Raw genomic sequence first — 14,105 nt, forward strand, 5'->3', positions numbered from 1 at the left:
GCACCACACATCTGCTGTTACTCAGAGGACCTAGAGTAGAGATTAGAGTTTGGCAGATGTTCACGTTCATTAACTGGCGCACACCATGCAGCTGCCAAAAACAGACTTACCGAGTGAGAGCTTTCTGCGCAAACCCAGAGAGAGATAGTTGAAATGTACCATGTACTACATTTCAGGACCAGTAAGCAATATAACTGTACATAGGGGACTTTTGTTTTTATTTGTATTTTTTACTCCAAATCTGAATCACATTACACATTTATGCTGACTGGTAATGCGATATTAATCCATCCTAACAAGCTGTGTATATTTTTTCTCACTAGTATTATCAGTCTTGGGCTTGACCTTGTTTTTAAAGCATGGCCATATGAATTCAGAGCACCTGCGAATCCAGTTCTAAGAAGCGAGTATACAGGAGGCATTTTTCCACTGTGGAAAAGAAATCATTCTCCCAGAAAGGAACGTTATGTGTTTATGAATACGAGCCAGCGCACACGCATACCCATGTGCACCTATTTCTGTATTCAAGGTGATAAACTACTGCCAAAGTTTAGGCTCATTATTAAACATTTACACACACACACGTCTGTTGCGAGTTTTATTCCTATCTTTAATCAAGAGTGTGGTCTTTCAATTCAACAGCAATATTAACACACGCCCTTGAATAAACTTAGGAATAAAATGCCATAGAGTTTCAGTATACATGTTCTCTACAGATCAGTTGGTGATTTGGGGTCGGTGCTTTTCTCCTTGTCTGCAGCACCTGTACATTACTGAGACTTATGCACTGCTGACACAGTGTCAATGTGTACACTAATATATGCCCTAAAGAGATAAATCAGAGATTTCTCAGCGACGTGGACGATATACTGAGCTAACGATTACACACACACACACACACACACACACACACACACACACACACACACACACACACACTTACCTTTTTCTTCAGAGCTTCCAGAGACTCAAACTCCAGCTTGGCAAGCTTGATCTGAATGTGTTTGGGTACGTCTGGAATAACGAAAGCCAGAATAAACTTGAAGGCCAGGAGGACATGCTGCAAAATAAGGACCAGAGCAGAAAACATGTATTTATCCAGCTAATCAGATTAAAAATACTCTCATTCAGCTTTTAAACTTCACCAAAGACTCTTATTTATACACAAATATCATGCACATTTAACGCATTCTATGTTTTCTAATTGGCATTCTAAATTAATAAAATTATCTACTCCAGCTTATCAGTAGTAAGTTCTGGACTGTCAAGTAGTTCAAAGGTGAATAGTGCTAGGTACTTTTACTGAGAGATGGGTACAGATACAGAGAGAGAGAGACACATATTTACAGCAGAGTAAACAGCTGTCCATGCTGGATGTTGTTTCAAATCAGGAGTGTCGAACAATAATAGAATAAAATGTATTTATTCTATCCGCATTCACTGGATATGAGCAATCACATGCTCTGATTGGCTACTCTACTACTACAACTAGGATATCAGCTCATGTACCATGAGTAGAGAAAAACAAAATGGCAGAGCGTGTTGCTGAACCAACCAATGACGAAATAAAAATTTACTCGAAAACAAACCCCCAAAAAATACAAAAAGAAAAAAAAGAAATAAAATTATTTGATGGCAAGAATGTATTTTTTATTTTTCAAGAATTATTATTATTATTATTATTATTATTATTATTATAGCATTTCACAAATTGCTACTGTCATTTTGCCGGTTTGTTTACATTCTAAGCGGAAATGATTTTGTCGGACATTTTGTATAAAAAGTTTTTATTTACCGAATTTACAAAAAGTAAAAATGCTCCGTTTCTCAAAATCCAGTGAATGTGGATAGAATAAAAGTTATCTCACTCGTCATACATGGCTTATAGCCATGTACAACTCGATTTTGTGGAATAACTATTAAACACACGCACAAATATATATTATTCACCTAATAGTGCATAAATATTTATTATTAATTATACATTATCTATGCAGTATAACATTAATAAAACCATTTAAGATGACGACACACAAACTAAAATCACAAGACTCTCATCTCTCGTTTTTGAACGCCAACTTTTCTTTTCCAATACATTTCGATATTTAGTCAATCACACTGAAGACCAACACCTCACATGATTCAGTCTTTTTTTCCCTTTTTTTTTTTAAAGACTGGATTGAATCATAAGAATATAGGCATTGGTTCTAACCAACCAGATGGAACGTGGGCTGTGGGGTCGTACAGACTGAATGAAAACAGGCCATGTGTTTGACACCTGTGTTTTAAACACTCTATGTGATCAGAACACATGTTCCAAAGAGGTGTGTGTGTGTGTGTGTGATTATATATGTACATGTATGCTTAGGAGCACACCAGCTCTGTCACACTTTTAAAGATCCTGCCACAGGGAACCATTTTAAGCCGTACACTCACTCATCGCACACTTATCTAGCGCTTCCCTGATGAGATCTCTGAATGAGAAAATGATGGGCTCTCAGTGGCACAGATGCCCTCATAAAAACCATGAAATGGGGAATTTATACTAAAATGGAGGATTTACTAAAATGCATTTGTGTGGCACGGAGGTCACAGACTGTATGTACATGCAAAGACATCAGAATTAATTCATTACAGTTGCAGATTCAAAATGATTTGCTCATATGTACTTTTAAGTAATCTGATCGAGCAACAGGCTTAGCCTAAACTCCAAAAAGTTGATGAAGGGAGGGAGGGACAAACAAACACCCACAATGCTGCTATCTGTGCAAAAGCCCTAAGCTTCAGTTTCATATTCATTAAAAGGAAACTGTTCAAAAAAAAAAAAAAAACAGAGGAGCATTTTATCATGTTGGGTGTGTGTGTGTGTGTGTGTGTGTGTGTGTGTGTGTGTGTGTGATAATGAATTCCTGAGTCTAAGGCTACGTTTACATTAGACCGTATCTGTCTCGTTTTCTTCGCGGATGCACTGTCCGTTTACATTAAACTGCCTGGAAACGGGACTCCGCCAGCGTCCATGTATTCAATCCAGATCGTGTCAGCTCCGGTGCTGTGTAAACATTCAGAATACGCGGATACGCTGTGCTGAGCTCTAGCTGGCGTCTCATTGGACAACGTCACTGTGACATCCACCTTCCTGATTCGCTGGCGTTGGTCATGTGACGCGACTGCTGAAAAACGGCGCGGACTTCCGCCTTGTATCACCTTTCATTAAAGAGTATAAAAGTATGAAAATACTGCAAATACTGATGCAAATACTGCCCATTGTGTAGTTATGATTGTCTTTAGGCTTGCCATCCTTCCACTTGCAAGTGGTAAGTGATATGCACTGGGATCACACACACAGCGGCTCAGTCCCGAATCAGTGGTTGTGCACTTCACTCGCGCGCTCTGTGAGCTGCGCAAGGCCGGAGTGCGCACCCTCCAGAGGGCACTCGCTGTTCAGGGCGGAGTGATTTGGAGCGCAGGATGCCTGCAGAGCCGAACGTATCCGTGTATTGGTGTTGCTGTGTGCACGCAAATCGTGTATTGGTGTTGCTGTGTGCACGCTAATCGTTTTAAAAACGTTAATCTGATGATCCGCTGATACGGTCTAATGTAAACATGGGCTAAGTGAACTGCATGCATTTTCATTTCGTGAGAACGAGGGAGAACAGGGTCAGCTACACTTTAGCAACTCAGGCCAAGGCCAGGAAGGCAACCGAACACTATCAGCTAGAATCATATCCTACAGTCATATCCCAGATTGTCTAACCACCAAGAGAGCAAACATAAGTACATCTCACCTTCACTGAGATTTTATACAGTGTGCACTGCAGGCCAGTTTGGAAACGACACAAGCTTTGAGAAATAAAAATATGTACATCAACATATATAAAATAGACAAGTTTGACTAAATGTATGCAGCAGTGGTGTAGCGCATTCCTGATCACACTTGTGTGTTTCTCACATTCAGATGCTCCTGAAAGCGCAGTTCACTAAATCATGTGATTACAAGAGAGTGCTCGGAGAGCACAATATCCCCCGCTGGCAACTATGCCATAACTCTGGTAAAATGCGACTGAACTGAATGAAATTGGAATGTGTGTATTATTGACATATACCAAAGAATCCTGTTAAGTTTCGTGAAATTCCTCCAAAAATTGTGAGAGGAGTTGATTTCAGAAGGTGAGTACTCTTCCCGGGATGGATGGACAGGCATCGCCACGACAATCCCCCTTCAGGCCTTTCGGTCAGCAGGGAATAACAATTGTGAGGAAAATTGATTTCAGAAAGCAAAGCACACCTTGGTGTACATTGGCAATTTCAAGTTTGTTAATAATCAAGGGCATAACTCTGGTAAAATTTGCCCAAATTAAACAAAATTTCAGTATGCATATAACCGTCATATAACAAAGACTTTTGCCAAGTTTGGTGAAATTCCTCCACAAATTGTGAGAGGAGTTGATTTCAGAAGAACGTGCACCCTCATGAAATTGTCAAAGTACAAGTTGTTTAATCAAGGGTCAAAACTGGTAAAATTTTCACAAACAAAATTAAATGGCAATATAAGCATTACCGTCATATAACAAGGCCTTTTGTCAAGCTTCGAGAAATTCGTCCAAAAATTGTGAGAGGAGTTGATGTCAGAAGGCAAGCACACCTTCATGAAAGTACAAGGTTGTTAATCAAGGGCCACAACTCTGGTAAAACATGACCAAATTGAACAAAATAACAATATGCATAGTACCGATATATAACAATGCCTTTTGCCAAGTTTGGTGAAATTCCTCCAAAAATTGTGAGAGGAGTTGATTTCAGAAGGAAAACACTCATGAAATTGTCGAAGTATAATTTTGTTAATCAAGGGCTGTAACTCTGGTAAAATGCGACCGAATTTAGTGAAATTACAATACGCGTATTACCGACATAAAACAAAGAATCCTGCCAAGTTTCGTGAAATTCCTCCAAAAATTGTGAGAGGAGTTGATTTCAGAAGGTGAGCACCCTTCCCGTGACAGACAGACATCGCCATGACATAATCCCCCTTCGGGCCTTTTGGCCAGTGGGGGATAAAAAACTGGTCAGTGTAAGAGATTATGAAAACTATAATATAATACTTGAGACCAAGAGTAGAGCACTGCAAACCACTGGAATATTTTGTACAAATGTATTTATGTAAAACGGATCTTAAAGCTAGTGTAGGTAATTTTGGAGAAACCAGTAAGGGAAAGCTAGCTTTTGAAAGTATCCAACCGAAAAATCCCACTCCCTCCCTTCAGTGCTCTCTCTCCAAAGCCACTCCTCCAAAATACACGAATGCGCACTGCCTGATTACCGCTGGTTGACAAGTCCACGAGAGAGAACGTTTGGGGGAGGAGTGTAGCGCATCACTGTCTTATCCAACTACCTCATGTCTCATTAATATGTAAGAAAAGACCTAACATGATCATAATGAATGTAAACAACATGGCTATTCTCAGTACTCACAGCTGTCCACTAGTTCGCTAGCTTGAGCGATATGTCTGTGATATATCTGCCAAGCGTTGTGGAAGTCTCCACTTACACACAATGAGTGCACAGGTAGCCAGGTAGGCCATCCAATTATTCCATTCAAACTGAATGAAACGATTGGACGGGCTTTTTACAGCTCTGAGACGGCGACAAATGACGGATTTTTTTTTTCTTTTATTGTCACGGCATTTGATTTATTCATTGTTGTCGGGAAAAAGAGAATTTCAAGAACTATAACAAAAATGCTCATAAAATAAATGACCTACCTTAGCTTTAAACAGGTTGTTACACATACTGTGAAACTTATTTTTTTTCAAATTTTGAAAATTACTGCTTGCTTCCATGCCTGTACTGTATCTTCTTCACAGGACCACATGACCGGACTCCATTACTTTGGGTTTCCAAGGTAAATGAAAGCACAGACATGCCTGCCCTTATTTGGAGGCAGAAGTCAAAGCAATAACGATGGAAGAAAAGAGCTCACTTTTTTATTTAAAATCAACTAAAAAAAAAAAAACAGGTAACATGAGGGGTGGGACTTGTTTCTACTGTTCTTGTGTAGAGTCAGAAAAATAATCAATTAAAGCTCAATGATATTAGACCCGTGTAGAAGTAGCCATTGTATTTTAGTCAACAAACGTAACACTGATGAACAGTTAAATAACTACTATCATTTTTCAATAAGAAACTCACACTGCAACGATAATATCCAGATAAAACACACTGATCCAACAATCCTGTACAAACTATATTATGACTTCTATTTCTAGCATTGCTATCGAACCAATAAATGCTGTAAAACCTCTTTTCCACCAGGAGGGAATGGATTCTGTTCTGGCTCATGCACCAAAAGTTTGAACCATCTGGAGCATTTCGACCAAAAGTAAACTAGTTCGGAAGCTGAAAAATTGGTTCCCGGCTGTTTTTTCCAGTGCAAACCATGATGACACCAGTGGGCACATCATTAGTTTGGAGAGGAAGCAGAGTACAGCGATGGAGAATACAATGGAAAATGATACATTTTATGAAAAAAAAAAGGGTATGAAATCAAATATCTGCAACAGCAGAACAAAAAGCTCACAGGTAAAAATCAATGTGCTCAAATCACCCTGCTACTACTGTTTACTTTGTGCAACACCCTCCATTCAGGACACATCCTTGATTACGTCGGTTCTGCTCAAAACTGAGGGAAACATGGATTGGTTCACTAGCTGGAACCAAGGTTCAAAGAATCCTGAATGGAACCGGTTCAAGAAAACATTCCCCATTGGTTGAAAAGTGGTATTAGAGATGTCTTGGAGGAGTTAGTTAGCATCACGCAGAAAATCCAAAACAGAACTAGAAGAAAATGTGGTGCTGAGCAGCATGTGGTTTTTAACAAAGAGGAGAAAGATATGTACAGAATAGTCAGTGTACATCACGCATGAGGAGTGAAACTGAGTCGGAGATGAGGCTTATCTAGAGATTTCTAGTCTATGTTTAGACAGTAGGCTATGACGCTCAAATCAGATTTGTGTTTCGACAAGCTACTACCTAATGATCCTTTGCAGATCCGATGTGCAAAAGCTCCAAGTGGCACCATTTTAGAGATGCAGTCAACTACAGAACTGTTGGCACTCATCAAAAGAATGAAGGCAAAATGAATCCTATATAAACCAAGTAAAATATTTGAGTGAATATGGTGATGCTGTATAGTTTTGTACAGCAATTTCTCTGCTAAACAGTGGTTTCAAAATGAACACACTCACAATTAATACTTGATGAATCCTCCCGTAGGGAAAATGACAGTGCTGAGCCTCTTAATGTCTAAAGGTTAGAGACACTTGTCCATAAACATGCTCTTCTATGTAGAACATTTTGTGCAAGTCAAGCTTGTGCATGCAAACACTCCTTTCAATTCAAACCTGGAGACTGAGGTGGACTTTTTGTTTTCATCCGTTGATTTAGATGTCTTGTGTATATTATCAGGCCGCAGGGTTTTAACAACTTGTCTTGTGCACCCTTTCTAAGCAGCTGTTCAGATTTTGAAACTTAACAGCCAAAAACCCCAGATTTCAAAACACAGATTTTGAAACTCAACAAGTATTGACCAACCTGCACAATTCAGAAACTGATGTTTACGATCATTTTGGTTCCCTCACCCAAATCCATACTTCTGATTGTGCTTGAACATATTTAACTGTTTTTAATATCCATTACCTGACCTGGGCCGGTTGAAAACCATGCATCTATTTTGTGTCAAAGATCTCGGGTTTGGGATTTTGGGTTCTGGAGATGGATAGTAAATAGGCTTTATGTATATGCAGCCTTATATTCATGCAGTAAAAAGCAGAAAGGTTCTTAGAGACCAAGAACAATTTTTTGCCCAATTATAGATCATATGTTTAAAAAAAAATGTATCGTATACCATGCCTTCTGAAGTTATTTTGGAAAGACCTTTCCATATACATTACTTGACCAAAAAAACAAAAAAAAGGTTCCACAATCAAATATTTCATTGTTTAGCCTTGATTCAACAACTTTATGCAACTTCACAACATTTCCATCCAGAGTTGCAATAACTTTTTGCTGAAATCTTGTATTGATAATAGGAGAGTCGAACCACTCTATAAAGTCTTCTCCAGCACATCCCAAAGACTTTCAGTGGGGTTAAGGTCAGGACTCTGTGGTGGCCAATTCATGTGTGAAAATGATTTCTCATGCTTCCTGAACCACTCTTTCACTATTTGAGCCCTAATTTTATGCCTGTGCTCTCAGGGAAGAAAAAAAAAATCCACTGATGTGATAACCTGGTCATTCAGTACATTCAGATAGTCAGCTGACTTCACTTTATTGCCACATAACATTGCTGAGCTGAGACCTGACCAACTGAAGCAACTCCAGATAATAACACTGCCTCCAGTGGCTTGTACAGTGGCCACTATGCCTGATGGGTTCTTGGCTTCACGTGCTTCCATTCTTACCCCGACACACCCGTCGCTCAGGAACAGGGTAAATCTGGACTCATCAGACCACATGACCCTTTTCCCATTGTTCCAGAGTCCAATCTTTATGCTCCCTACCAAATTGAAGCCTTTTCTTCTGATGAGTCTCACCAAGAAGTGGTTTTCTTATGGCCACATAGTTCCAAATCCTGCAAGTTCTCATCACATTATGCATGTGGAAATGCTTTTACTCTCACTATTAAACATAGTCGTGAGTTTGACTGTCAATTTATTATGATTCAACTTCACCAAGCGTTTATGTGATCTCTAATCACAATCAGTCAAGATTTTTTTTTCCAAGCACATTTCTTCTGCGAAGTTGACAATTCACCACTATCCTTCCAGGGTTTAATAATGCACTGAACAGTTCTTAACCCAATTCCAGTAATCTCAGCAATCTCCTTGGCTGTTTTCTTTACTTGATGCAGGGCAATAATTTGACCCTTGTGAAAAACACAATAACATCTTTTCTACAACCACAATATACATCTTTCAACATGGTTGTTTAAGAAATGAGAAGCTACTCACTGCATCAGTTAGGGTTTTTTATGATTGTTGCCAGCTGGAACATATTATTCACTGCAGTAATTATCCAATCAAAGACTCTTAGGTATTTGCTTATTTAAATCCAAATGGCAGCTTTTTGCGGCCAGGCAGTGTGTGCACACACACACACACACACCAGATTTGTGACAATTGACACTGCACATTTAATCCCAAAACAAAAATGTACAATAATAAATTTTAGCTGCTTTTTCCATGCGCTCTCAATGTCATACCGAACTTCATCCAGCAGTCCCCTCCCAATCATTCAAAGCATCAAAGCTTCAAATGCTTGGCTAATGTCAAGTTCAGTATTCTAGCTTAAGGTTAAGTCTCCTGCATCACTGGTTTCTTATATACTGCTGCACCAATTAATGACAATGCTGAAAACACAAACACCCCATACTGTATATTGCAAACTAAACAGTTCTTTAACAGATTAAAATACAGGAGACATTTACCTAAACATGATCAAGGTAAGGACTGACAATAATATTTACTCAGCAAAACACACACAATCATGCTTCAATTATTACAGTATCTTAGAAAATTTCGAAGCATACTGACTGAATGAACTGAATTTCATGGCACTATTTAATGACTATTTCACTGTGCTTCTAATGTCACCAGCATGTGGGGTTCAGAGCTAAGCAAACTCTGACATTACGAAAATACAGTGAAGGAAATCAAATGTATCGAAATGCATGTAGACAAATATACCATACATATTTAAAAAACGTCATGTCATGTCTAACTGCGGCAAAATGGTGGTGTAGTGGTTAGCACTGTCGCCTCACAGCAAGAAGGTCTGGGTTCGAGCCCCGTGGCCGGCGAGGGCCTTTCTGCGTGGAGTTTGCATGTTCTCCCCGTGTCTGTGTGGGTTTCCTCTGGGTGCTCCGGTTTCCCCCACAGTCCAAAGACATGCAGGTTAGGCTAAGGCCAAGTTTACATTAGACCATATCTGTCTCGTTTTCTTCGTGGATGCACTGTCCGTTTACATTAAACCGCCTGGAAATGCCGGGAAACGGGAATCCGCCAGGGTCCACGTATTCAATCTAGATCGTGTCAGCTCCGGTGCTGTGTAAACATTGAGATACGCGGATACGCTGTGCTGAGCTCTAGCTGGCATCATCATTGGATAACGTCACTGTGACATCCACCTTCCTGATTCGCTGGCGTTGGTCATGTGACGCGACTGCTGAAAAACGGCGCAGACTTCCGTCTTGTATCACCTTTCATTAAAGAGTATAAAAGTATGAAAATACTGCAAATACTGATGCAAATACTGCCCATTGTGTAGTTATGATTGTCTTTAGGCTTGCCATCCTTCCACTTGCAAGTGGTAAGTGATATGCGCTGAGATCACACACACAGCGGCTCAGTCCCGAATCAGTGGTTGTGCACTTCACTCGCGTGCTCTGTGAGCTGCGCAAGGCCGGAGTGCACACCCTCCAGAGGGCACTCGCTGTTCAGGGCGGAGTGATTTGGAGCGCAGGATGCCTGCGGAGCCGAGCGTATCCGTGTATTGGTGTTGCTGTGTGCACGCAAATCGTGTATTGGTGTTGCTGTGTGCACACTAATCGTTTTAAAAACGTTAATCTGATGATCCGCTGATACGGTCTAATGTAAACATGGGCTAAATGGTGGCTCTAAATTGACCGTAGGTGTGAATGTGAATGGTTGTGTTTCTCTATGCATCAGCCCTGCGATGACCTGGGGACTTGCCCAGGGTGTACCTCACCTCTCGCCCAGAGTCAGCTGGGATAGGCTCCAGCTTGACCGTGATTCTGTACAGGATAAGCGGCTACAGATAATGGATGGATGTCAAATTGCTCTTCCATTCTACTCTGTGTATCCTAGCATTCTTATTTCCTCTTCACTTTGTATTTTTATGAAATCCAGCATCTTCACAACCAGTAAACAATAACTTCCTAATATACGTTACAGCAGGGGTGAATGAGGAGAGCATTCATGCATGATAAGTTGTGAGACATCACTGCGTGTGTTAGGGCAGAACACACACACACGGAAGATAATAGGAGACATCGACTGACATCAGAAGAAGACAGCATAGCCGATGTTAGAAAGTATTCACTGTGTTTCCAATCCAGCTGTCACTTTCTGACCTGTCATGTAAGCGAAACAAGAAAAAGTGAGTCTGATAGACAGAGACGGGGTAATGCAGTTAGACTGAGCTGATCTTTCAAGATGTCAGACATGCATAGTGAATCAGGCAAGAGCACTGAGGCTGCAGTCAGACAGCCATGTTTAAGCCTGTTAAAGCATGTTATCATGCAAGTCTGGCATCAGACATATTCTGCTTCACATTTTGACTTCCTTACTGACATGGACACAGCTACAGAGAAATCAGACAGACAATCTGAAATCCAAATGGTATCAACAATATACTAGTGCATCTAAAAAAATTAGAATATCGTGAAAAAGTTCAGTATTTTCCATCAGTTATTTAATAAAGTGAAAATTTAATATATTCGACTCATTACACGTAAACTAAAATGTTTTCTCTGTCTTTAATTTTGATAATCATGGCCTCCAGCACAAAAAAACAAAACAAAACACACCTTCTCAAAATATCATGGTATTTCATTTCAAGTTTGATTACAGTGTATCTCTCAGTCTAATTCAGTACACACAACCACAATCACGGGGAAGACTGCTGACTTGACTGTTGTCCAGAAGATGATCATCAACACCCTCCACAAGGAGGATAAGCCACAGAAGGTCATTGCTGTAAAAGGCTGGCTGGAAAAGGTGCACAAGCAATAGGGATGAGTGCAGCCTTGAGAGGACTGTCAGGAAATGTCGATTCAAGAACTTGGGAGAGCTTCACAAGGAATGGACTGAGGCTGGTGTCAGTGCATCAGGAGCCACCACACACAGACGTCTTCAGGAAAGGGGCTACAACTGTCGCATTCCTAATATTAAGCCACTCCTGAACCAGAGACAATGTCAGAAACATCTTACCTGGGCTAAGGAGAGAAAGAACTGGACTGTTGCTCAGTGGTCCAAAGTCCTCTTTTCAGATGAAAGTAAATTTTGCATTTCATTTGGAAATCAAGGTTCTAGAGTCTGGAGGAAGTATGAAGAGGCACAGAATCCAAGGTGTTTGAAGTCCAGTGGGAAGTTTGGGCAGTCTGTAATGATTTGGAGTTCTATGTCATCTGCTGTGTTGGTCCACTGTGTTTTTTCTCAAGTCCAAAGTCAACGCAGCCATCTACCAGGAGATTTTAGAGCACTTCATGCTTCCGTCTGCTGACAAGCTTTATGGAGATACCGATTTCCTTTTCCAGCAGGACTTAGCACCTGCCCACAGTGTCAAAACTACTACCAAATGGTTTGCTGACCATGATATTACTGTGATTGATTGGCCAGCCAACTCACCTGAACCGAACCCCAGAGAGAATCTATGGGATATTGTCAAGCGAAAGATGAGAAACACTGACCCAAAAATACAGACGAGCTGAAGGCCGCTATCAAAGCAACCTGGGCTTCAGTAACACCTCAGCAGTGCCACAGGCTGGTCGCCTCCATGCCACGCCGCATCGATGCAGTAATTCGTGGTAAAGGAGCCCCAACCAAGTATTGAGTGTATAAATGAACATATTTTTCAGAAGTTGGACATTTCTGTATTGTAAATCTTTTTTTGATTGATCTTAGGAAATATTCTAAAACATTTGAGATACTGGATTTCTGATTTTAATGAGCTATAAGTCATAATGATCAAAATTAAAACAAAAATAGTCTTGAAATATTTCACTTTGTGTGTAGAAAAGAACATACAGAATAATATATAGAATAAACAGAACAGAATATTCTATTTCATTCTAGAATATATGAAAGTTTACTTTTTTGAATTAAAATTACGACAAAAATTAACTTTTTTACGATATTCTAATTTTTTGAGATGCACTAGTATATAAACCACCACCAGTGTGATAAATGAGAGATTCTCACCTAGCTCCCATTCCTAGACAAATCTTATTTGATACGAGATTCTATCTTTTTGTACTATAATCTTAAAAATTCAAATCATAATATTTAATTTCACAGAAAAGACATGAAGATAAAAGTAAAGGTGCTACAGTATGAATCCTACATCATTCTCAACCCTATCCATTACATAACAGTGCTCCTGCGAGCGTAGCTAGGCACACAGTCGTTTTGTGTAAAAGGCCCAGCTTTGCCCTGCTGCCATCAAGTCTTTCAATTACGCCTGATCCTCAGCCCTCTCCTGTCGCCGTGGCTACACTGTTGCCTGGTTACTGCTCTCTGAGGCATGCCTTCATGTAATAACCTGCGTATCGAATGGCCCAAAAATAAGCAACCATTTCTGCTGCAACAAATCAAGCATGACGCACAGAGACGTCTCCAAAACATTCCCCTGTGAGTCCATGACAATGCAGAAAAAGGCAGCGTGAACTTGAGCTTCTTCTTTTCGAAACTTTAGACACGGAGTAATTAAATCTGTTTTTGCCTCTGGTTCAGCTTTAGACTATATTAAATGTTACAAAGCAGGAACACACTAAGGTTTGAATTGTAATGTCCATGACAGAATGATAGACAACACAGGTGAGAATACAGTACAAGAGTATTGTGTAAATAAATTGTGTAGCATCGTGTGCCGTACTGAGGAATTGCTGCTGAAAGCAGAGCTGAAACGGAGACATATCCACAGCCTCTGAATGCTGATCATCTGCTGTGTTTTATTTCCCCTCAGTACTCATAATGGACTGAGAGAGACAACAGAGACAGGCAGAGTCAGGGAGAGTGGAGGAGAACACACACACACACACACACAAACGGAGTGAGCGAGCAAGCGTGAGAGAACGTGTCCCTGTTGCTAAATGACTGTGTAAATCATTGCACACAATCTCTCTCTCACACACACCATAATGGCTTGCTTTGCATCACACAAAACTTTGTGCATAATATGCCCTGACTTGGCAGGCAGCAGGATTTAACAGTCAGAGAATCTGTGCTGATGGTGAGGTATGAAAAATGTCACACATCCATCCAAACTGTGACATTAGCCCAGGGTTAGAGGACAGGTTCGGAGTTGGGTGC

General features: G+C 40.3%; 1 protein-coding gene across 5 annotated transcripts in view; it reads right to left on the reverse strand.

Moving 5' to 3' along the window:
• Positions 1-14,105, reverse strand: part of ano10a (anoctamin 10a) — a 58,838-nt gene that overhangs the window by 20,004 nt on the left and 24,729 nt on the right. For all 5 annotated transcript variants that reach the window (XM_060922054.1, XM_060922053.1, XM_060922055.1 and 2 more), the window contains one exon: positions 944-1,060. In XM_060922054.1, the coding sequence (XP_060778037.1) occupies positions 944-1,060 (117 nt within the window). The remainder of the gene's footprint in view (positions 1-943; positions 1,061-14,105) is intronic.

Source organism: Neoarius graeffei, chromosome 5 (assembly GCF_027579695.1).
Source record: "Neoarius graeffei isolate fNeoGra1 chromosome 5, fNeoGra1.pri, whole genome shotgun sequence".
NCBI classification, from domain to species: domain Eukaryota; kingdom Metazoa; phylum Chordata; class Actinopteri; order Siluriformes; family Ariidae; genus Neoarius; species Neoarius graeffei.